Below are 25,290 nucleotides of genomic sequence, written 5' to 3' on the forward strand. Positions count from 1 at the left end.
GTCCTGCTGTGATTGCTTACACAGAAACTTCACCTTAAGGCTGGAGAGGAGGGAACTGATGAACACACGGCTACTGTTCTCCTGCAAGCCCCCAACAAATGTTGTTCACTTTGCCCTGATGGCTTCTTTTAGATGAGAATTAATTATTTTAAATAAGAACTCTCACTTATTCTGAGGTGGATGGCCAGGTGTGATGCAGACGGGGAAGATCAGTCACTGAGCAAACTGTCACTTAAAAAAACAAACAAACAAAAAAACCCCCAAAAGGTCTAATCAAGCATCTGAGTTACAAAAATGCACAAATCAGCTCTCCTGTGCTCATGGGAGGGAGGCTTTGGTGGAATCAGCATACACAGCAGGGGAAAATCCCAAACAACACCTATTCTGGCTAGGATGAGACCTGAAAGCCCTGTCTAAAAATAGTGGGAGTTCCTAAAGTGAAACAGAAACAAGGACAGGAACAGAAGGGACAGGATGCACAAATCCTGTTACCTGCCATAGGGTCCATCCTGGGCACACAGCAGCCTCAGAGAAGGAACTGGGACACCAAATGCACAAACCTGTTCATGTTTGCTGGGGTGACATCAGCTACACCAAGTTTTGGGCCCCCGTTACACTCTAATTTCATATCCCAAACAGGAATTAGTTACAGATGTCTTCTCCTTACCCTGTCACCTGCCTCTCCACGGATTCCAGTTGGACCAGGAAGGCCAGGTTCACCACTGGCACCTTTGGGACCCTGTTAGGGAAACAACAAAAACCAAGCTGCAGCTTACAGTGCCAGGAAACCCTGCATGCTTCAACACCCCAAAAGTTCACCAGTCTCCATAACATGTTCAAAAAGGTTATTTGTGCTGGATGTTCTCTCTCCCTTTTCCCCCAGGACCTCAGGACCACTGGTGTTGGTTGGTACAGCTCAGTCCAGCTTCTGTCCTGATCCACAGGCAAGGTCAGGCACCTTTCACTGATAAATCAGACCTGTGATGCTCTCTGAAGGCAGCACCACGTGCCCGTGTCAGTGGGGAATGGAGCACGGAGGTGCCACTCCCTTGGAGAGAGGAGGGAGAACTATGGGAGTCCTCAGTGCAGCAGAGAGGACGAGGAGTTCACTGAAGAAATCCAGGCTGAGAGTGGCCCAGATCAAGGAGAAGCTGAGGCGTCTTTGCATAGGTCAAACTTGAAAAATCATGAAACAATTTGGGTTGGAAGGCTCAGCTTGTTCCAACCTCCTGCCATGGGCAGGGACACCTTCCACGATCCCAGGTTGCTCCAAGCCCCTCCAACCTGGCCTTGAACACTTCTAGGGGTGGGACAGCCACAGCTTCTCTGGGCAACCTGCGCCCAGGAACGGGCTCAAAATTCCAACCCTTCCTTTACAAATAAACATTAAACATAAATTGCTCTGGCAGGCAGCTTATCTGGCCTTGTGTTCTTTCTAAAGTTGTCAGACTGGTTCTGGCAAATGGAAAGACCTACCCCTCATTGCCATCATACAATTTTCTGGCCAGAGGTTTGCAGAAAACAGTGACCTGCCAAAACATGAAGCCCATTAAATTACCCCTCTTGGCACACTGACCTGGAAACCTCGGACACCACGGGCTCCCACGGGGCCTTGGAGACCGAGTGGTCCCTGAAGAGAGAAAGATCAGCTTTGGTGAGGAGCAGATTCAGGGCCAGGCGAGTCACTTTGGTAGTTACAGTGTGCATTTCTGTACTTTGCCCCGTGGCATTGCTGATGAACCACTGTGATGTTTGGTGTTCGCTGAGCTCTCTCAGCATTATTTTTATTATTATTAACAGAAAAGCTTATTTGTATAATTAATGCTTAATAACATACCGTACTCATGAGTAGTGAAGATCAGTGACAGCAAAACGTGGCAGCACAGACAATATCCATTAAAGGGGATCTGCTTTTAATGCTTTTCATTGATTGCAAGAAACGACTGCAAAACATGTGCTGCAGGCCCTTGGAGATGAAAAATGGCAATTGCCTCCATTTGCCTGGACATACTTGGTACCAGCAAAATAGAAAAAGGCAGCAGCTAATGCTGTTAGTGCAGGGGCTTTTAGGAGCTCACCACACAGAACATGACTATTGCCATTAGGAGTCTCTATTGCTTTCTTCTGAGAAAAATCACATATCCAATAAAGATCTGGGATGAAAAAACCCCAAAAACCACAAGTAATTTAGGCACCTAAATCCCATTTTGTAAACTGTCTTCTTGAAATAGATGCCTTCAGCAAGCTTCTGTCATGAGGTGGGACTGCAGCTTTGCCTCCTTTCACAGCCATCCCTGAGGGGTGAAGTGTTCAGGGACACAAATATAAACTTCAGACTGGCCACTGAAATAAAGCAGCATCATCCTCCAAAGGCTAAAGGGCTGCTCAGGTATTTTTGTGGTTACTGTTTTCATTTCTGTGTTTTGCATATAATTTATTCAGGAACTTTAATTTCAGTTAAGGAACTTTATTTATAAATATGGAGCTCTAGGAAAGTTAAATTAAATTAAGTTGCATCAAAAATGACTCTGCTGTGCTGGTGCCTTTAAATGTGATGGGACCTGACAGACTCTAAATGGGGAGAAACCCTTGGTATACAGGGCTAAAAAACCCCAAATTGTTTTGAGCCAAACAGCCTTACCAGTAGAAAAATCCTGCAATTCCCTTAGAACAGCACGGTCTTAACTAATAAATTATTATTCTGATAGCACAAATCAGAAATTAGGAGCTCAGGTTACACATAACCATGGGTTCAGCTGCTATTGCACCCCTGTCAGAACTCTGCACCAATGCAATTAGCTCGACTACTTTTGCTTTTTGGCTATAATAATGTGATCCCTATTGCGGGGCCAGGTACTTTGATGAAAAATTGCAGTCATAAAAGCAAACATTATTAATATAGCTTATTTCTAAGGCTGATTTCCCTCTCCTTGGAAGCTTCAGGAGCAGCTGCTCAGAAACAATAAATCATACACTTCAACTCCTTCCAAGTGGCACATACCAGAAATCATATTAGACTTGCTGTAGGCTCCTGGATTTCAAAATGAGTTTAAGATGGGAAAAAAAAAAAAAAAAGAAAAGAAAAGAAAAAAAGCCCAACAAAACCACTGGAATGTCAGGTCCAACCCCAGCAGCAGCACTAGCTGGGGAGGACAAGACAAAAATGGTACCCAAGTGTTTTCAGTAGCGTGATCAAAATCAGGGTTTTACCATCCCGATATTACTGATTATCATCTCTTCTCTGCAGCAGGGACATGGCAGGGGGACATGCAGTTATTTTCAGTTTTGTTGTGTGTGTGGCTTCACCCTTTGCAGTGAATCCCTCTTCCCTGCTCCAAGGACAGCGACACAGGAATGGGGAGGGTTCAGTGTACACTGAACAGCCTCCCAGCAGCTTTGCTTCGTTAATGACCCACTTCAGCACAAGCAGAACCTTATTATTCCTGTTTAATGAGGGGCTTGCTGACTGTCCAGTCTCTCCTGTCAGGGTGTAGCAGCTCCTCAAACCTCTTGGACAACTGCAGCTTCCTTTGCCCAGGGAAATGGGAGGGACCCCTTGGCATTTGCACGGAGCTGTCAGTGGGAACAGGATCTGACTCACTTACGGGGGACATATTCCTCTGCTGCCAAAATTCCCCAGAGGGAATGTGGCCTTTTGCTGCAGCCAGAGAGTAACCCCACACACAGACTCTGTTTTGGTGATTTGGTGCTGTACTTACAGTTGCTCCTCGGGGTCCTGGCAGTCCTCTCTCACCAGGGACACCAACATCACCCTGGCAAGAACACCAAAGTCAGACGTGACATTGAGGAGCCACAAATCCACCCTTCCCTCCCCACTGCAGAGCCAGAAGGCATTCCTGGATCCCAGGCTGTTCCAGTCCCAAATTCCCCATCCCATTGGCCCATCTTCTATCCACACCTGGAGCGCTTTTCCCTCTGCTGAAGCACAGTATCTGAGCAGGGAGGTGTCTGCCCATCCAGCTCCCTGGGGAGCTCCACACCCCTGTGGACTGCCTGGAGTGCTCAGTCCCACGGGATTGCACGTGTTGCAGGCAGCACAGCACCTCTTGCATCGTTACTTGGGCAGGGAAGCAGCACGTGAGCTCCAGCCTCACAGTTTGGTTTAAAACTCACTCAGCAGAGCTCATGCCACATGCAAATGATGGGATACTTACAGGGATGATGGGATACTTACAGGGATGATGGGATACTTACAGGGATGATGGGATACTTACAGGGATGCCTGGCTCTCCCGAGGGACCTGCCTCTCCCATCTCTCCAGGACTGCCCTGCAGAGGAGAAAGCAAACACTCAGTTGGGGCATCACTTCAGACAGTCATTTCTGTCCTATCTGAAGCAACAAAAGGAAGAGGGAGTTAAAACCTGGGTCAGGAAATAAACACAGCTTTTAACTTCTAGTTTTAAGACAAAACTCCCAACACCAGGCAAGTAAAGAACAGCTGAGCTGCACATCCTGTCCCTGACCAGGGAGGGCTCTGCCAGCCCCAGGGCAGCGTCACCACATCCCTCATGGGTTTTATCCTGAGGAGAAGTGGGGGGAGAGTCTCCAGAAGGCAAGATGAGACAATCCTGTTCCAGCTTGCAGGTGCTCAGGCTTTTGATTCCCAGAGATGAAGCCTTCTCCTGGGACTTCGACCAAAGAGTGAGGTTTAATGAACCACTGATGACCCTCCTGTGTACCTGCTGTGTCTTCACTGAATGAGAAGCAAGAGCAAGGCCAGCCCACTTGTTTTATCTGATTCCTGCTGCCAGGGGGGCTCAGCCCCAGCAGAAATGCTGACACCATCACTTTGAGGTAAGTCCTCCAATCCCTTAAAGCTAAAAAGCCTTGTTGTGACCAGTTTCCCCACCAAAACCCATCGTTAGAGACATCCACTTACTGGTTCACCCTTTGAGCCTTTAAGACCTGCTCTTCCAGGCAGTCCCTGAAAAAAAAAAAAATTATATATTAAAGCCATGTCAGAAGAAGTGAAGTTATTAAATTTGTTATTCTGGTCTGATTTGACACACGAGGAGGAACCTTTGCTTGAAGCAATGGAGGATTTAGGTTTCTGCAGCTTTCACTGTGAAAATTACGACTTCAATTCCTCTCCTGCTCACTGCCCTTGCAGCTCTACAGACACTAATCCTTGGCATTGGAGCAAAGAGGAAGAATATACAAATAGACCAAGAGCAGCAACATTTTGCACAGCAGAAATGTCTCTCCAGGGCTGTTCAAAATATTCTGTGATACAGGAAGAAAGGAATAGTTTACCTCTTTTAAATAGTTGAAAGACTGGAGAGATGAAACATTTTGTCAATAAACAGTAGTAAGCAAAGGACAGAGCTCAGGATATTATATCTCAGATCTTACCTCCCTGCATAAGGAATGCACATCAGTGGGATGGGAAAGAGAAAAATCTCTCTCAAATTTAGATTTTAAACAGAGTCAGAGAGGCCAACAGCCATGGAGTTAACATATGGGGCTACTCCAGGTGTTCTCCATTCTGTCCTGTATGCTTCTTCCCTGTCTGTATGGTGGGAAAAGGGCATTTCCTCTTGGCTTAACTGGGGCCCCTTGTGAAACAACACACAAAATGACCCTCCCCTGTCCCCAGGAGGGATCTCTGCAGGCAGACTGAGCTGCTGGAACCCCCAGAGGTGGCAGGTCCTGCTCCATACTCACAGGAAGTCCGTTTGGCCCCTTCTCTCCAGGAGCACCCATAGGAGCTGCATCACCCTGTGGAGAGTGAGAGGTTAGGAGGGATCCTCCAGCACTGGGAGATGGTCTGGCACAGGGAGGGGACACATTCCCAAACAGGCATTTGTGCTCTTCCCCCTCCCCAGGACCAAGAGCTGTTGTGCCTACAGGAGGTGAGCACCCACTGGACATGAGCTCCCAGGTTGTTTCCCTACCCCCTGCAGCTCCCAGCCTTCCCAGGCATCAATTAACAGAAGCAACTTCCCTCCCCTTCACTACTGACGTTATTAGGAAACTTTTTAGCAGCAAAAGCTTTCCAGCCACGCTCTTCTTGACCAGTGGCTTTGCAGCACTCAGGGGACAGTCACGGGAATCTTTCCTGCAGTGTTTAAGTAGGACTTTACAAACCTTCTCACCATCGAGTCCAGGGGCTCCATCCCGCCCATCCTTGCCAGGAATGCCCTGCAAACCATGCACAGCACGGGTTAAGGTCAGGAGGGGACTCTGTGGTTTGCAAAACACAGTCACATCAAAGAACTTCTGGGCACTGGGTTGTACTGGGAGAATTTTCATAACCAGCAGCACAACTGGGGTTTAGTCCCACTGAGATTGCACTGGAGGTTACAGAGACCCAGAGCAGAAGTTTGGCAGCAAAGATTGCAAGAAACAGGGGTTTTTTTCCAATTACATTTTATCTCCTGATCTGCAAGCAAGATACCAGTGAGACCTGTATCCTATTTAATTGACTTACAGGTTCTCCTATGAGTCCACGAGCCCCTGGGTTTCCTTTTGGTCCAGGTTTACCCTAGAAATCAACAATAAATCCTGCATTAGCCAGGACACAACCCTTAAGAACCATCTGTCAACAAAGATAAAGCTCAAACTCTGTAGGGACATTTCATTCAGTCTGGGCTGGCTCCTCTCCTGCTCACATAGATATGGAGGTTCTTTTGGGACACAGCAGGAAACTGGCCCAGTGCTGGCTGCAACATTTGGGAAAATTCTTGATTGTTTCAAGGAATGGGAATGTAAGATCTTATCCCTGTGCTCTGGGCTGCAGCAGCACTTCAACACCTCATTACTGAGGTATTTTAATAAGAGTTAAACATCTCATTTTTGAGAGGGTACTTTCACCCCCCTTTCAAGCAAGCCAAGGGGGCACAAGCCACAAAAAAACCTGTGAAACAGAGTCCTGGGAATGCCACATCCCAGATTGGAGCAGAGGGGTGTTTGACTGCACTCACAGTATCTCCTTTGGGCCCCCGGAATCCCTGAGGTCCTTTGATTCCTTGTTCTCCCTGCGACAGAGGAGGAAAAGCCATCAAGCATCTCCATCACACGGTGACAAGACTGAGGTTTTGAGGGTGGAAGGAGGAGGGTTCTGTGCTGTTTGTTGGTGTTAACAGAGGTGTGAGCACACACACTGCCCCAGGAGCTCAGCTGTACTTTCTCAGTTACACTCTGTGACTCCTGACACACATTTTTTTGCAGCAGGGACTTTGCCAACAATCCCTCAGGGCAGAGACCTTCTCCCCCTTCATTTAACAAAGCATTTTCGTTAGGCAGAAATAGAGTGGGAGAAAAACTTTAATATTTACTGTGTAGATACTGTTTGGCATCACGAAAAGTTTGGTGAGAAAATGCCTCATTTTATTTTGGTTTGGATGAATTTCATCTATAATTATAAGGACTAGGGAGGGGTCCCCAGAGGGTAGGACTGCCTCAGGGTCAGTGTGGGCTGTTGGCTGGTGTGGGCAGGTGGAGGTGTCTGCTATAAGAAGATGCCATATTATCATAGAATCATGGAATGGTTTGGGTTGGAAGGGACCCTAAAGCTCATCTCATTCCACCCTCCCTGCCAAGGGAGGGGACATCTTCTTGGTGGGCAGGGCTTAGAGCAGAAGGAATAAACTCTAGGCCACAGAGAGCCTGAGAAGTGGATACATACAACTTTCCCTGGAGGTCCTGGCATTCCAGGTGGGCCTCTGAAACCAATGTCACCCTGCAAAGAACAGACATCACTGTAATGCTGTGGTTGGCAGAGGATGAGGTAACAGTACCCCCACCTTGTACCTCAGTCTGACAAAACACAAAGACAACCCCTATTTCCTCCTCGTTTGCAGCACAGACTTGCAAAAGATCCCCCTCTGAACAACAGGGTTTAACTCTGGATCTCCCCACCTTTATCTCTCTGATACACTGATATCATTCATGGCCTTGCTATCTTGGTAACACACTTATTCCTAAATAAATGCATGACTTCATCAAATTCAAAACCATTCAGGCTGCTGGTCAAGGGACCACGACAAGAGTCCAAAGCCACAAAGAGCTGGAGATCGACCCTGTTCTCACTGAGGAGACTTCTCATGTCCTGAAAATCTTTGTCCATCAGTGTTTCTTTGGCCTTTTCTTGTAAAGAGACAGAACAGAAAGTGAAATGAAACCTTCCTCTTTTTTTTTCCCTTTTTTTTTTTTTTTCTGCAAGATTCTTCAGCATTGTCAGTCTTGCAGGGACAGCACTTCGTCCTTCTGGTTGGAATATTTCAGTGTGGCTAGGTCTGACCCTGACAGCCCCCTGGAAATGTGGATTCTCCTGACTTTGGAAGGTTTTTCTGATGGGGGGTGCAGAGCCCACGCTTTATACCTGTACAGGTTTCCCAGTGGAATTCAGTCAGGATAAGTGCAAATGGCACCTCTTACAAGACAAACTGGTGCTGGAGGGGAAAAAAGACAGAAGGTTTTTCTTACTCTGTCACCAGCTGGACCCATTGGACCAGGGAGGCCTCTTAGTCCCCTTGGGCCCTAATTAAGAAAGCAAATCAGTTAAAAACTCAACCACTGTTCAATGCAGAACAGCATGAGGTAAAAACTCATCAACACAGAAAACATTCAGAAATAGTGAGGGACAGCAGAAAGCTCAACTTTCGGATGCACAAACAGGACACAAACAAAACATAAACAGGACACAAACAAAACACCTTTTGGTGACAACCCCTGAGCAGTGACACTGTGCTGACAGCCCACACAGGACATTCAGCATCCCTGTGCTCCCCAGCCCACCTCCCAGGCTCTCAAGCCAGCCCAGAGCTCAGGTCCACAGAAAAGGTGTCCAGGGCTCTGCCAGGAACCCAAACTCAGATTTCATCCAAGGTGAGGTACCAAAAGCAGGACCTAAATTAAAGCCCAGTGAAACCAGCATGATTTGTTTTTTTCACCAGCATCACTTTTCACATCTGTAACTCTGCAGAGGCAAGAGCTGTTTGTGTAACCAAGGTGATTGATGGCTCCATCGAGTTCCACAGTGAAAAGGTCATGGGAATTGGTCAGAAGAAGAGGTTTTACCTGCAAGCCAACACTGCCAGGAATGCCTGGAGGCCCGGGAGGGCCAGGGTTACCCTGGGAGAGAAAAATCAATTAGACAAGAGCAGAGAGAGGCTCAACTCGCAACCAGGGACCTCCCTCCCAGATTCCTCTTCAGAATTTCCTTCTATGTTATATAGACAATTTCTTCTACATGCAGGAACATTTGGATCAGTCAGGAATTTACCCAACTGGTTAATGCAGGGCTTTTTCTGGGCTGACATCCCTGAATGTGAAACGATAGGTGTTAAACTGATCTGAACATGATGACCATGGGGAAGATGAATTTTCCTGGGGAGGTAACACATGGTCCCACGGGCAGAGCAATGGAAGTCAATGCACTTCAGCCATAGTAATGCCTCCTTGTTCAGCCAATTGTCTTATTTCTCCCTGTCTTCCTGAAAAATCACTTATCATGGAGCTTCTAAAGAGAAAAATCCTCCCCCATCCCTTTTGAATCGAAGCTTACCTTCTCTCCTTGTTTCCCTATTTCACCAGGTTCCCCTTTGTGACCAGTGTGCCCCTAGAAATAAGAGTTATGATTATTCACATCCCAATAGAGCCTTGTTTCAAAATTTAAATTTTGTGAGACAGCTGTAAGACCTGAATCCCTACAACACCAACAGGTTATGGGGAAAATAACCTATAGGTGTGCACAGAGATCACTTCTGGGGGTGGTTATCCATGCACCAGGTTCCAGTGCCACAACTGATGTAGTTTCAGGAAATGCCCAGGTTTGGTTTTCCAGAGTGACTGGCAGGCTATAGGTCTCTGGATGGCATTCTCAAATACAGATCATGGAGCAGAACTCAGTTGCCATCACCTTTGAAAATGGGCTGAGCTGCTTCTGAAAACCCCATTCTGCATCTTTAACCTCCTTTTTTAAAGTCATCTTTAATATCTGCATCATCAAGCTTGCAAAGAAATACAAGTCTCTCTGAAATCTTTTATATAAAACTCAGATTCAATTTGCATCTTGGCTCCCTTCCTATCACTGTGGGAGAGACCCAGACTAATTTCAGCCATGGCAGATGTTATTCCTCACCACGAAAAAGGTCCTGTTTATCATTTGCATCATAACTGGAGAGCTTCGAGAGCTGTGAATTTTGAGTAGTTATTCCCTAAATATTGTGTATTTGCAGTGGTATTTATGACTCAGTGCAGAGACCAAACAGACCCAAGAAAGGTCAGCTCAAGAGGAATTGAGAGCATTTCCCAGGAGCTGTCCCACTCCTTGCCAACTTCTAAATCCTGCTAAAAGAAGTAGAGTCACTTATTACTTTGTCTCACTGCAGGAGTGTGACAGACTTCATGTGAAGAGGGGACAGAGGAGATGTTTGACTGCTGAGGGAGATTTCCTGAGGGTTGAAACCTTGAATTTATGTACCAGAGCCCAACAACATGAACAGAAAGCTGTCCAGTGCTACGCTGGCTATAAAAACAACCATTAAATTGTATTTAATTATGTAAGTTATGTTTTGCTCCAGTAAGATCTGCTCCTCTGGGAGCACAGTTTAAGAACTGGTGAGGTTTTCACAGCTCTCAGGTCTGGAAAGGCAGCCTTGAACCGCTGCCTCTGCTTGCTCCTGTCCATCAGCCGTGCCCCACGGGGCTTGCAGAGCCTTTTAATCCACGCTCACCCAATGCCAAGGGTTAAATTTCACTTGCAGGAATAAATTAGGCAAATGCATGGCTGGTTTGGGAGGTGTGGAGCCTACAGGGGGCACGGGCTGTGTATACAACAGTTTAAACCCAGGGGCTCATAGTGGTGTTTATTTTGGGAGACAGATCCTTGTGCAGGTGGTTAATTCCTTACCTTGAACCCTGGCATTCCTGGGGGACCTGGGGGACCCGGTGGGCACAGAGCTGGGCACTGCAAGGAACAGAAACACCTTGGGGTTCAGCAAACACACACACAGCACATCCAGGGAGGCTGCTTTCATCACTAGGGAAAGGTGGAAAGGTCATGTGGGTTTGGGCTCTAAATCCACTATATCTGGTGGAATCATGGCATCATGTAGTGACCAGCGTTTCCCCATGGAAGGGGGTCCTAGAGCTCTCAGGCCCCCAGTGACCCATAAAATAACAATTTATTAATGGAGTGATTCACTTTGAGCATGGGCTGGGAGACCTTCTAAAAGTTCACAGTGTCCACAGTCAAAAATGCTGAAGAATCTGAGTTGCCCAGTAAATCTGGATCGGTGTCTTGTAAATCATTAGGAACATATCTAATCCTCTGCATTGATTTACCCCTATTGATTTCCTTTAACCAACTCCCTAAGTGAAACAAGGACAAGCATTACAGTTTATTGGAAGGGGACCAATAGAAAAATAACTCCAGTACCTATAAGCTGATATCTGCAGATGGTTAGGGGTGGGTGAGCCCCTGGTGGGAACTCGGACTGGGAACAAATCAGAACACACATGGATATTTAATGGAGAAAAGGGCCATACTCTAAAAACTTCATAAATAGGGAATGAGATTTTCTTCCACAGCTTTTCTTTTATTTGTTTGCTGGGATTTTTTTCCTTTTAATAAAACCTCAGGCAACCCTCAGTAGCAGAAATTTAATTTTCTAGTATATTCCACAGAGTAACTTAAATTAAACTTGCAGAAATAGCATCATTTTCTATTAACTTCCACGTGATGTGCCATAAGGCAGTCTGAACCGACTCCGAGCTTTTTTTTGAGCACATCAATTAGAAAACCAAAGAAGCTGTCACAACACCAGCTGTGAAATCTGCAAATGTCACTCCCATCGCTCATGGGCTCAACACTCCTTTCATTCCCCTGAAAGAAAAGGGATCAAGGCTTTCTCCTAAGGAAAGAAGCTCAACCAAAGCATATGCCCACAGGAACCCGGTGCCACCATCCATGGAAATAAACAGTGCTACACACACAAAACCTTTGCTGTTGCAAAGCAGGATTGGAAACATGCATGAAAAGCTGTTGTCATTTACCAAACGCTTAAGTTGTTCTGTAAATGAAGGATGTATGGAGAACGTGCATTTTGGAAAGCAAAGATCAAGGAAAAAAAAAATCAGCACTAGAGTCATAAAATGGTTTGGTTTGAAAGGGATCTTAAAGTTCATCTCTTTCTATCCCTCCCTGCCATGGGCAGGGACACCTTCCACTAGCCCAGGTTGCTCTAAGCCCTGTTCAACCTCCCCTTGAACAATTCCAGGGATGGGGCAGCCACAGCTTCTTTGGGAAACCTATTCCAGTGCATATCTACATCCTTGAAGAAACATTTAAATCCTGTAAATACACACACCAATCTTGTGCATTCTATGGTGGGGTAATTTAGACCCACATCTGCAGCTCTAAATCTGTGTTAAATGGTCTGAGACTCATCCAAGTATGACAACCAAAACATATTTTCATGGTACATAAAATAAACCTACCTGAAGGTCCCCACCACCGTCAGGAAGGGCGCCTGGAAGACCCTGCAATTTAGGAAAATGTGGATTTTAAATACAACGAGACAAACATCAGCTAGAAGCACAATTCTTAGGAAATGCACTTTACAGACCCAGCTCAGCTGGATCAGCATGAGGCACATGCCCAGTTCCACCCACAGCCTAAAATGCAGACTCTGAACCTGGAGCATTATGAGCTGCCCCAGTCCCCAAAAACAGACACATCAGGGATGTAATCATCCTCTGGAGATGCACAGCTGGGCCTGGTTAAGAGCCTTGAGCCCCAGGTGACGAAGGCAGCAATTAGAGAACAGCAGCTGTACCTGACTTCCTCCTGGCCTTGGGAAAACTGCTTGGGAAAGACCTCCTTGATCCCACTATTCAACAGCCCAGAGAGGCCACAGCAAACCAAAAACAGAGATTTGCTGGCTGCAAACCTCACTTGCTGGCCCTACAAGAACAGATCATGATCCAAGCAACCACATAAACCGTCCCTGAGAGAACAGCAAGCCCACCCTGCACTCTGTGTGAGATAAATCCGGGGTGTCACTTGGTTCTTCCACTCACAGAGTGGACACACCCAAGTGCAGCCAAGGAAAAGTCACTGCTCTCCTCAGGGCAGGGTGTTTATGGGCTGCTGAATGCTCATGGCAATGGCAGCAAATAAAATGGGCGCCTTATGGAAGCAAAGAGAAAATTCTAGACCACCCCTGGGAATTTTCTCACATTTATTTGCAAGTCTCGACTTACGGGAGGTCCAGGCGGTCCAGGAGGCCCTGGGAATCCTGGCAGACCAAAAGGTCCCTAAAAAAAGAGAGAAAAATTATAAGAATTCCCCTTCAATGGAAATGTAAAGGGATGTGGATCGTGGCTACCAAATACCAGTGGGTGTTTTGAATGTGGGACAGCATATCTCAAAAGGGGTTAAACTGCACTTTTCCTTCTGTGGAGGCTCCTGTGACTGCAGAGAGAGCACCAGATGCACATGGAAGAATAGGGATTAGGACAGAAGGGCATATCCCTGCTTCCACTGGCTCTGCACCTCCCCACTGGAGCTGTGGGCACCCAAAAATGCTCTGTGCTTCTGCAGGGTGGGGTCACCCAGACCAGTCCTGTTCTGTGCTGAAAGTACACACCAGCTGGTATCTAATCCCTGTTCTCGTGACAGTGGCTGCTCTCCTGTCCTTACTCCCAGCTGGTGAAGGAAGACACAGCTGCACATCCTTGTCATTGCAGTGGTGGACTGGGGTGACCCTGCAGAAGCTGACACAAGAACAGCAGCCTTTGGGCATTTGTGAGGCTCGTAGTGTCTTGTGCATCTCACTTCAGAGTAGGGTAAGAGACCAGAAGTGAACCTCACTCTTCTGTGGTTGTGACACACTCAAAACATGAGGATTAAGTGGTAGAAGAAACTCACAGAAGGACCCCGAAATCCATGTCCACCCGGGAGCCCACTGGGTCCTGGAGGCCCCTGTTGAGCAGAGAGAAGAGATTTCACACCCGTGCTGACCTTGACAGCCCAAAGCCCAGGGCCAAGCAAACAGTCTGGCTGTGCCCAGACCATCAGCTTACCAATGAGCATCAGTGGCACACGCTCCTGGCACCACTGCGCATTGCCAACCTGCAGCCCTCAGACACAGGGCAGCCCTGGAATGCCCCAGAAACCCACCAGACAAAAGCTACCCCAGCACTGGCCACTTCCAGTGATTACAAGGCTGCTGTGCCTTGAATTAACCCCTTTTCCCAGAGTAAGGGCAGGGAAAGAAAGCACACAAGGCCAATGACCTGCAGGACTCCACATTCCTCTGCCTGGCACAGGAGAGGGACCCAAGGCCTGGGGTGGGTCTGTAACACTCAGGGTATCCAATAGAGCCAGAATAATAATTTAAAACTCTCTTTTGAAAAAATATTCCTATTACTTACTGGAGGTCCTGGTAGTCCTTTGCCCTGGAAGCAACATTTAAAAGAACACTTAGAAACTGAACATACAGGAAGAAAAGAAAACCTCTGAAAACGCTGCCTAATTTTTTTTTCTCTCTTTTAAGTTTTTCTTAGCACTCCCCTGTCCCTAATTATTATAATTTGCAAGCAGAGCAGAGCTTGTGTCTTGATGAATCCTTTTGTTGCCTCTAATAATCTGTATTCCCTTTACACTGCCGTTACCTACGAGACGTCTCTAAGAAAAGCAATGTACAGTGACACGACAGTGGGACACAGAGAGTTAGGAGGACAACATTCTAGTTTACCTGCTTCTCCTTTTTTCCCTTTTAATTTTATTAGACATGAGGTAATGTCTAATAATTTCAGTAGGATTTGATGTGTTAGTCTGTATCCCAAGCTGGTTTGCTTTATAGCATCTCAGAGACTGAAAACAGGCCCTGTGTTACATATGTCATACATATGTATTTAAACACTTGAAATAATATATTCACTCATTCAGGCTTTGATCCCTTTGTCTGGGATACAAAGCTTCCCATCTTCTCTTGGTGATGGTTTTGGCACAATATTACACACTTCTATTACTTGTGCTGTTCTGGGAGGTACTTACAGCTGGTCCAGGAGGCCCAGCAGGTCCTAATGCACCCTATGGGAATAAAACAAGATACAAATTAGCAGGAATAAAAGAGACACCCCCATATGGGTAGTCAACAATGCCTGTTCTCCTTGACACCAATCTTTGATTGGAGACTCCAGTGGTGTCTTGCAGAAAGAGGACACAACTGGAGATGCTCAGCTGAACTCACAAATATCAGCACAGAAACTTATGGATAATAATGACTTTGCCATTCCTGATTAATTGCTTGATTAAAGAACATTTTAAGATAGTGGGACATCTCCTTGTCCAGGGACAAAGCAATTACAGCATGAGGCTCCCTCAGCCTCTTGCCAGCCCAAACCTGTTTTCCAAACAGCCTCAAAATGCTGCACAGAAACATCTTGAGAAGGATGTCCTGAACCAGAATTAAATGGTGTCTACCCCGAGGATGAGAAGAACAAGGTGGATGGGCAGACCTGGAAAATATCCCTACAAACACACAGTGCTGCTTGTTGTGATCCCAGGGGTGACATCTGCCCTCCCCTGGTGCTCTGCGTACCAAAGGAGATTAGAAATATTTTCCCTTGTTAAGCTCAAGGAGAAAGAGGACCCAAGGCCTCATTAGGAGTGGTCTTATGAGCAGGGGACTGTAATCCAATAAAAATCAACCCAGCTGCAAATGTCAGCTCATTCATTTCTCTTGCTGCAGGTTACTCTGCTTTTCCTCCAGCCACTTTTGTCTTGAAGCTGAAAGTCCCTACAACTACTGATGGTTGTAAGGGACAAGCTGGGATCTCTTCCTGAAAAGAAAACGTTGAATTCCTGGCACCTCCTGACTCACACCCTCATTCTGAAACCATCAGCATCTCCCCTTTCTGCTTTGGCCAACGTGCCAAAAGGGCAGAGCACTCAAAATGCCAAATGCTGGCACTTTACACTCCCTAATTTTGATATCTTGGAGGGTAGAAAGTGCAAGATCCAGCAGTGAACACTCCTGGTACAATTAGAGATCATCGAGTCCCTGAGTTGATGCAACTGCACCAAGTTCAAAGGAGAGACTCTAATTTACATCTCAATTTTAATAACATTGTCTGACTCAAATCGTTCTCCTGGTAACAATGTTCTTTCTCTTTTGATTAGAAAACAATATCACCATAATTTTTCACTTTATAATAATACACTTTGTGAGTGTACAACTATGAAGCATAGAAACAACTTGATTATTATGACATTCAAAAATAAAAATTAATAATTGTGTTTTCCTTATTGCTTATAGTGCAAAGCAACAAACTTCAAAATGGCCTTCAAAAACTTTCCAAGGAAGGACACCAGATGTCAGAACCCAGCTCATTTCTAGCTGAAAACAAAGGATTTTTAAAATTGGAAAAACAAGTAGGTTAGATCTAATCAGTCTGTAAGCAGAACTATGAGAAAAGCTAATGGATGCTGAGATCAACAAGAGATATTTAAGATAAAAACCCTTTTGGTGTGCTGCCTGCACCGCTTTGTGTCCCTGGGCTGATGTGAATCACTGCTGGACTGATGACATGTGACACAGAGAGGAAAAGAAACTTTGGGCAATGATGTGTTACTGAAAACTGCCTTCCACTTCCCTAAACAGCTTCACTCTCAGACACTCCAGTCCAGAAAAATAGGCTTATTTAGAAAAAAAATCACCATGTTAAGCTCCCAACAGTAAGTAGACACCTTATTTCAGTGAGTCCTGTGAGACTGAAATATGTTCTAAAAGACAGGGAGAAAAAAGGAAGTGGGGAAAACAACGCTGTCCATTTAGAGTGCCAAAGCTCTTGAAGGTTTTTCCTTCTTCCAGGATTTTATTAGACCAATTAAAACAATTTTCCAGATGGACCACTGACCCTGAAAAGCTCCCATGAATGATGGCAGGTCCCAGCTTTGCCCCATGCTGACAGACTGAGTTACAGGACATGGGAAAGCACATCAAACCAGAGCGTGCTCCCACTGAACAGCTGAAGAGGAAGTTCTGGTGCCCAAAAATTATCTGCTCAATTACCCTGCAAGCCAGGAGCTGTGTGCTAACATGGGCATGGGCAAACCCTGCCACCCAGCATAGGACAGGGGCACAGAACTGCTCACTGTGTGTGGTCCTGTGAGCCTTTCTATTTTAGAAATCAGGGATCAGTTCCCAGAAGTCCCTGGACTCCTGCCACAGACTGACTGAGAGTGGCCAGGATTTTGCAGCTCTGGGTGTCTGGGGAGAAAGATGGGCACAAGGGACAGCAAAGGAGTGGGATTTAGTGTGGTGGTGATGGATGGAGGCTTGGAGCTGTGACCAAGATATTCGGGTCCTGCCACTCAACCTTCCCGGTGGCCATGCAAACTTTGCCTTGTGCGTGGGAAAGGAAGAAGAACATATACCAAACACACAGGGCTGTATCACTCAGCCCTTTCACTGAACAATCACAGCCCAGAGATTTCTGAGCTTTGAGCAACTTCCTGGGGCAACAGACAGATTATTGAGATACACGTTACCAAAATCCACCTTTTTTTAACCTGTGTGTGCTGTGATATGAATCCAGCCCATCATTGCAGCCCTGAGTTCAAGAGGCCAGTAAGCCAAATGGGGATACAAGACTTACCTTCCCAGCTGGAAAACAGGAGAATAACCATGCTGGATCACAATCTGTGCTGAATGGCTCAGTAATGTTTAGTCCTTAATGTTACAAGGAGGCCTAAGAGCCTTTCTGGCCCCACTGTAGATGATATGAAGGACATCTGTACCACCGCTGGCAGTCATTTCTCTATCCCTGTGGTGCCCCTTAGCAGAGCTGTAATATGCAGGAAGCACAAAAAAACTCCCATTTCTTGCTAAGCTGGCTGGGGAACGCTGTGGCCAAGCAACTAATAATGCAACCATATGGACAGCCCCAGAAATAATACAAGGCAAAAGTTTAAATAATTAATCCACAGTAACAGTAATTATAAACACAACAGAGCTGCCTACTCAGGCTGCAAATAAAGGCCAAATTAGCTTCACTTTGATGAACTTCATAATTAAGTCTGTTGACTGCTTCAAGAAACTTTTTGGATATTTGAAATATCACCAGAGCTGTTCTGCACTGGTACTCCCAACACTGAGGCAACCCAAGCCTGTCCAAGGCCATGTGAAAGAAGGATGGGTCTCATGCCCTGCCTAATGAAATGCCACCTTGGTCTTCATTTCAAGGGTCCAAGTATTCTGCAAGGCTTTACAGAAAATCAACACTTCAGTGTCCACAGTTTATGTAAGAATGAGAAAATCGTCAATACAATCAGGAAAAATGATCATTTAAAGGGACTTAGGATCTCATGTGGTACTCACACGGTCTCCTGGAGGCCCATTTGGGCCAGGTGGGCCATCAGTTCCTGTTAAACCCTATAAAACAAAAAAAGATAAAACAGTGTCAGTTATGTGTCTCAAAATTGTTCTCACACCCTTTAATTCAGTCAAGAGATGCCTTCAACTCTTAAAATTGCTCCTGCTATGCAACACATTTATGTAGATCCAGGAGTAATTTTACTTCTCCAGTAGAAACAGAAAATGATGAGACAGTTCAGGAAAACACTTGTGCCTATGTCAAATATTGAAAGGACCTAAGAGAAGAGGATGAAATACTCACATCCACTCCAGGAAGTCCAGGCAATCCAGCTTCACCAGCTGCTCCAGGCTTCCCTGGTGCACCTTTTGGCCCCTACATCAGATAAACAGGCAATTATTTTCCACATAAGAAGAAGGGAAACGTGGCATGTATTGATACAGGCTACGAGAGGGAAGCTCATTTATCGATGTGTTAATCTTACACTGTGCAACATGGAAGAATTCCATGAAAGGAGAAGAATCTTGCCATGAACCCATATCCAAATCCTAAATTCCTTTCAGTGCTTTGGCTCAGTTTCACATACTCATAAGCTTGTTCTTATCAGGGGGTATAAAGGGATGTAGCAAGTGGCCAAAGCTGTGCCACCAGGCACAATTCTGAGCACCCCTTGGCAGACTGAGGGGCTGAAGCAGACTCAGACCAATGCCAAAAATAACCACGTATACCTGGCTTGATACCAGCATCATTATACTAGTGCTGCACCAGATGCTTTATTTCATTTATTTATTTCATTAATTTGTTTAATTTTCATTTCATTTCATTGATATCCTCAGCGAGCAATGAAGTAGGAGAATGTGTTAGACTCTTGGACCAGTGCTGAGCATCCCCAGTCCTGCATCCTCCTTCTGGTAATTCTGCAGCAGATGAAGAGGGGAAAGTGAGGCAGGAAGTGTCAGCTCACGCCCCATGTCCCTCTCAAAGGATGAACAAGACAATATCTACCAGAAAATACTTACTGGCGGGCCTGGCAAGCCAGGAGGGCCAGGTTCTCCCTAAATGAAAGAAAAAAGATGTCAGTGTTAGTGCAGAACCTCTCTTTGCTGGCTTTTCCCAACAATGTTCTTCCCAGCTGTCGCAGAGCTCAGATCTCCCTTCGTGCCCACTCCAAGATTTACCACTCTCAGTCTTACAGAGCTGATGCTCTAAATCCTGCAACCCCCCGGGCAGGATGAGTCTGGATATCCTTTTCCACACCCACAACAGTAAATTTAGTGAAACCCTCATCCTCAGCCTTGCAGAGAGAACCAGGGCTCTGGAACGGTGTCAGCACCTCCAACTTTTTCCAGACTCGGTTAGGAATTATTTGCACTTGGCCTGGTCTGTAAATGGGGCAGAGGGGAAGCTGGAGGGTATCAAGGCTTCCAGACATCTTCCTGATGAAACAGAGGGATACAGGGATAAGCACCAGGTATCCCAGGCACAGTACGAAACTGTGGGACTGCCAAGAGCTGGGGACTACCAGAAGGTGAAGAATGAATGAACTGTCTACAATGATTTTTTTCATGTGACTAAACTTGGACAGGAAAAGCAAATGAATAAAGCCCCCAACTGATTTCCACCTAATTCAATAGCACGATCTTGATTAAATACAATTTTTGCAAAATATTTCAAAAGCACTAGTTTTTTTCCCCCTATTCTAATTTCCTTTTTCTAAGGAAAGCTACCTTTAAGAACAGCATTAAAGGCGTTTGGGAGATGGAATTTTAAAAGTCTTTAATCACTTCTAGCTCAGTCTGCTGTAATGTTGTCCAGACCCCAGATAATGAGATATCTGTATTTTACTGTTAGCCCCCAAAAGAAGCAGACATTTGTGAACAGCAGGAGCTTCATTGGAGCTTGGTTTCCCAGCTCATCCCCAAGAAAATCACTTTGTGTCCCAGTCTAGATGGTACCCTGCCCTCCTGGCTTTAGGATAAATGCACTGAGCACTGTGAGAGGCTCATGGATTGTGGGCAAGCAGAGGGGAAGGGGCTTGTTGCTACCCTGGAAGAAGAAAATCTATATGGAAAAGGGGTGGTTATTAACAGAGCAAGGCTGGAAATAACACCACCCCACCATGGGCCTGGTAATTAGGAGCCAGGAGGCGGGATGTGAAGCTGTGGAATTTATAGCATGTTTCTATATTTACTGTGAAGTCTGTGGGCAAATCTTTCCAGACTGGCTGCCTTGAGTTGCTCAGGCAAGGATTTATGTACTGCAGAGGGGGACTGACCAGAGAGTCCCTGAACAGAAGGATCTTTATGCTCTGTCTTGCTGAAGCAGCTCCTTCACTACCCTTTGCCTACAGCTTTTCCATAAATAGTTATCAGTATCATAGGTGGGGAAGGTCCTTTGGTGAGGAAATGAAAGGAGCACTTCTTTTGAAATGAAAGGGCATCTGGAAATGGCAGCAGAGGCGGCTTCATCCCTTCTCCATCACCTGAGGTTGTCAGCCCCTTGCAAGTTTTTCTTGCCTGCGTGATGGCAAATCTGCGCAGCAAGGTCACAGCATCAGCAAAGGCTGTTGGGGACCATCTTAAACCTTGATCCTGCCATCGTGAACCCCTGTGGGGACTCTGCAGGAGCACCAGAACTTCAGAGAGCTGAATCAAAAGCCTACTCAGTGTTTATACCCCTAATGCCAGATCACTGGGAATTAGAGGCAAGGGTTGTCAGCAAAAGGAAATGCTCTCCTGGTGCTGTATGAGAGAGAAGGAAGTTTACTGTTTCTCAGCAAGTCTAGCCAAGGGAAAGAAAGCAGGGGAACAGCCTTGATTTTTGAAAAGTGACAATTGCTTATTGGCAATTTGGGGAATTACATCCCCAGAAATAATTCACAGGAACTTGCCACTAATTCCTTTGATCACAACATGCTGTTTCTAGTCTTGGGAGAGAGATATTTTTCTTGTTACTGAGTCTGAAATGTGAGGCTTGTTAAAGGCTTCAATTATGAAATATTTCAGAGGGACTTAATGCTGCAGCTCCCACCGAAAGGCAGGAATGAAAGCAGGACCTTTGAGAAACTGTGTCGATGGGGTTCATCCAAGGAAATATCCTGAATAATTCAGCTGCGTGTTCTGCATCTCTCACTGCTCACAGCTGAACACCTCAGCAGTGCTCATCCAGCTCAAAGACATCCAGCAACACTTCCCACACTGCATTCATCCAAAGCCATCTGTGAAGATGGCCTGGCTGGAATGGCTTACAGAGTTCAGGAAAGCTGCACAGATGCAGTCCAGAAAGTTTCTGATTGCGATTTTAAAAAAGCCTTGTCACCAAAAGAAAAGAAGGAAAATAATGGTTTCATTCTGCAGTCGCAGATTTGATGCTGCCACTCGGGATCCACATGATCCTCTCCACGCAGCACTATGGAAATAGTGCAGAAAATGCACTAGGAAAATGCACAGCAGTGCTGGACTTTATATTTTTTGGAGGGTACTGTCAAAAAAAAAAAGGTAACTCTTAAATGGGGAGGCTGTGTGACTGTGCTCATCACCAGCCACAGCCCTGTATCTCTTCTCCTATGCAGTTCCTGAAAGGATTCAGCGTCCTGTTGAGTAAGAGGAACCATCCTGGAGTCTGTCCCTGGGAAGCCAGACCATCTCTCATGAACAGGACACCTGACATCCTATATCCATAGGAGGGATGGAGTTCAGGTCTGTTCAAACGAGAGACTGTTCTTGCACAGCCAAAACTCCAGATTGGAGCTGGGACTGCAGGACTTTGCACCTTAAATACTTTACTCGGCTGTTTGATTTATTAGGACTACATTCTTCATATTAATTAGATATTATGTGGTTCTGTCCCACAGGGAGCCTTCCAAAGCTTTTAGTTGTGGATAAAAGGGTGTAGGTTCACATGATCAGCATTTCCCAGGGCTCCTGTTTCCAAGAGCTATCAGAAGTGATGCTGGTGCTGTTCCAGAGCTGGAGTGCAGAACATTCCGTAGAAAGCAGGAACTGAAAAAAATCAGGTTTCTTTCCAATTGCCTCTCTGCAGAAGTTGAAACTTGAAGTCTGAAGGGCTTCATCCTTCCCAAACTCTTGTTTTTCCCTCTGTACAGAATCACAGCCAGCCTTTCCCAAAGCCCTCTGGCCCAGCTGCAGGGACTCCACAGGCTCAGCTGCTGAGAACAGGAACACGTGTCCTTCGCCCCCTTCCAGGGCATCCCCTCAAGCCATTTGTCACCTCATGAAAAACACTGGAAGCTGTCAAGGTACCAGCTCTGAACTTGTCATGCTACGAACCCAGAGAGAGATTCCCAGTAAAACAGCCTCTGTCAGCCGAAAGGGCACTTGGATGGACCGGCTGGAATTCAATGAGGTTCTCTCTTCAGACCAGCCTGGCTCATGGAGCCGCCAGAAATGCTCACCACTGCAGGCACAAACACTCCTTGTTCAACAGATTCCAGGGAACTCATACAACTTTTTTTTTTTTTTAACCTCCTTATCCAAAAAGAAAATGACCTGCACGGAATGGATAGATTTTTTCCAAGGTTGCTTAAAGGCCCAATTTCCATAAATGTACTTCAGACCAGTTTTAAAAAACCCTGAACTAATCCATAAGCAGCTCAGACAAGCACTACTCAAATTGGAAATCAAAGCAGAAAACCCAGACTTTTGCATTTGATGTGGTCTTGTTGAAGGTCCATCTGATGCTCATTTTATCCACTGCCAACTGCAGGGCACAATTCTGTTCTTATCAAACAGATACATGGAAACACTATTTTTCATTTCTATGGAAACATCAGTGAAAGTAACAGAACAAGCTTTTCTCCTCCATCAAGTCCTGGGGTACGTGGTCTTCTACCTCCACAGGAGGTACTGTAAGGAGCTGCCTGCTGAAATAAAGGTTGTCCATTTCAGGTGCCTTTTGAGCCACTATAAACTCATGTGTGGCAACACACGAGCCCAAATCCTGGCATCTCTTGTACCAAAATTAGGGATAATCATGCTGAAAATGTTGACATAAAATAAAAGAGCAGCGTCCAGTGCTGCACATTTGACTTCCTTGTACCCTCTCTAGAAATGTGGATGCTCTGAAGCATCACATAAACCTCTCTCTGAACAACTGAACGTGCAGTAACCCCAGCACACACTGCACCCTTGCACTCAACCCTACACAGACCCCAGACACCAAAAGAGAAACATTCTGCTTTGCAAGCAGGTTCATGAACCCCTGAGCTCTCCCTTATTTATCCCAAAAAGAACCTGAGGCCGCTCAGCACCTCCACTTGCTGTTCTGGCTCTTGCAAAACCAGGTCTCTTAGGAGGAGGCTGGTTCTCCAGGTCTGCCCACCCCTGAAGGATGTCCAAAGAAGAACAAGAGCAGCTTCTCTGCTCCGTTGGCTCTGGCTCTGCCCCACCCCTCACCCTGAGCCTGCCCCTGCTGTGTGTCACTCACATCAATGCCATCCTTGCCAGACGGTCCAGGGGGTCCTCGTGGTCCAGGAGGGCCTTGTGGTCCTACTCTCTGAAGGGACTGGGGGAAAACGAGAGACAAGAGTTTATTTTTGCATCAGAAGAAACACATGGTCTGGATCAGAAAGCAACAGCCCGAGTCCTACAGCTTAACCCTAAATCTGCTCTGACCCTCCCTCCCTCAGGGCCCCCTGCCAGCCTGGGTGGGCTCAGAGTTGCTCTGGATCCGTGCAAGGCTTTTTGGAAACCCTCTTTTGACTGAGCACACCCTCAGGGCTCCCCAGCTCGTTTAACTGGTGGCTTATACTGGGAATCAAAGCTGTCAAATGGGTTTGGTTGTATAGGAAACAGTTCTCACTGCCCACAGGCAGGTTCTGGTTTGGGCAGAGGAGGAAATGCAAAGTCCACAGAACACAGATGCCAAGTGCTTGGCAGTAATAATTAATTTATAGTCCCAGGCTAATGGGGTGATGGAAAAACCAGGCAGACATCAATGAAGACAGGAGGAGAAAGGGAAAGTCCTCTCTCTGTGAGCAGGATGCCGTTTGAAAATCGGGGATTTTGGAAAGGTCTGAGATGGGGGAAAGGAAAAAAAAAGTGTCCAATAACTGACTTCTGTATGGAGAGGGCTCCAGAGAGTAACTTGCTGTAGCTTCAGGGAACAAAGGTTTCATTGTAGAAGTAGCTCTGCTCGCAGCAGATGAGGGCAGCTCTGAATTCCCAAGCCAGGCTGCAAAAATTCCTCACTAACAATGAAAAACCTCACTGAGGAGTCACTTCCTCAGACAATAATATTAACACCAGACAGGGAAGTTTAATACAGCTCCACACCTGAAGTGAACGGGGTTAAATATGCTGGTTTATAACTGTAAAATTTGAAAATTGATTGAGGGAATGAACAAGAAATTCTGATTCAAATAAAGACCCAGATCAGATCAGTCACACTGGCTACCAGCTACTTCAGTGTAAAAGAAAGAACTGTTTCTCTTACAGGTCTCCCCCTCTCCCAAGGCTTTCTCTCTCATAACTGCAGTCCCGAATGGGAATTCAACACTTTCATGGAAACATAAAGCAGTGGTTTACACCAACCCACACAGGTACAAACCCAGATGCACACTTTTAATAAACTTTATCCTAATAACCTGCCTATTGCCACATTTCACCCCACAGGTACAACATACACAGATTTTTGCCCTTGCAGGTTTTTTTTCTCGAGCACAAGAGACACAAATGAGGTTTCTCACCTGAGCTGATGCTGTGGCCAAAAACTGACACAGGGAGAGGAGCCCAAGAGTGGAGAATCCAGCCATGGTGCCCAGGCTCTGCCTCTCTCCGGTCCTCCTGGGCAGCTAAACCCTTTCTCCTCCAGGGTCCAGCAGATCCCTCCTCCTCCTGGGTCTCAGCTTACAGAGCAGAGACTCCTTGCCTCCAGATAAACCTGTGGCTCCAGCTGGAGGGGCAGAGCTCGGGAGCAAG

The 25,290-nt window shown here is 46.1% G+C and overlaps 1 protein-coding gene across 1 annotated transcript in view; it reads right to left on the minus strand.

Annotated features, from left to right (window-relative positions):
- COL9A3 (collagen type IX alpha 3 chain) overlaps positions 1–25,124 on the minus strand; it is a 32,693-nt gene extending 7,569 nt beyond the window's left edge. Inside the window, exons 1-24 of the mRNA XM_027881561.1 lie at positions 25,059–25,124; positions 23,798–23,875; positions 19,372–19,407; positions 18,656–18,727; positions 18,358–18,411; positions 15,030–15,065; positions 14,405–14,428; positions 13,899–13,952; positions 13,232–13,285; positions 12,467–12,508; positions 10,878–10,934; positions 9,531–9,584; positions 9,044–9,097; positions 8,450–8,503; positions 7,650–7,703; positions 6,946–6,999; positions 6,453–6,506; positions 6,110–6,163; positions 5,687–5,740; positions 4,902–4,946; positions 4,236–4,289; positions 3,720–3,773; positions 1,577–1,630; positions 668–739 (exon numbers count right to left, since the gene is read on the minus strand). Of these exons, the coding sequence (XP_027737362.1) occupies positions 668–739; positions 1,577–1,630; positions 3,720–3,773; positions 4,236–4,289; positions 4,902–4,946; positions 5,687–5,740; positions 6,110–6,163; positions 6,453–6,506; positions 6,946–6,999; positions 7,650–7,703; positions 8,450–8,503; positions 9,044–9,097; positions 9,531–9,584; positions 10,878–10,934; positions 12,467–12,508; positions 13,232–13,285; positions 13,899–13,952; positions 14,405–14,428; positions 15,030–15,065; positions 18,358–18,411; positions 18,656–18,727; positions 19,372–19,407; positions 23,798–23,875; positions 25,059–25,124 (1,284 nt within the window). The remainder of the gene's footprint in view (positions 1–667; positions 740–1,576; positions 1,631–3,719; positions 3,774–4,235; positions 4,290–4,901; positions 4,947–5,686; positions 5,741–6,109; positions 6,164–6,452; positions 6,507–6,945; positions 7,000–7,649; positions 7,704–8,449; positions 8,504–9,043; positions 9,098–9,530; positions 9,585–10,877; positions 10,935–12,466; positions 12,509–13,231; positions 13,286–13,898; positions 13,953–14,404; positions 14,429–15,029; positions 15,066–18,357; positions 18,412–18,655; positions 18,728–19,371; positions 19,408–23,797; positions 23,876–25,058) is intronic.
- Between the last annotated feature and the right edge of the window lie 166 nt (positions 25,125–25,290).

This window comes from Empidonax traillii, unplaced genomic scaffold (genome assembly GCF_003031625.1).
Source record: "Empidonax traillii isolate 1590-97213 ecotype Southwest subspecies unplaced genomic scaffold, ASM303162v1 scaffold91:size2966241, whole genome shotgun sequence".
In the NCBI taxonomy this organism is placed as follows: domain Eukaryota; kingdom Metazoa; phylum Chordata; class Aves; order Passeriformes; family Tyrannidae; genus Empidonax; species Empidonax traillii.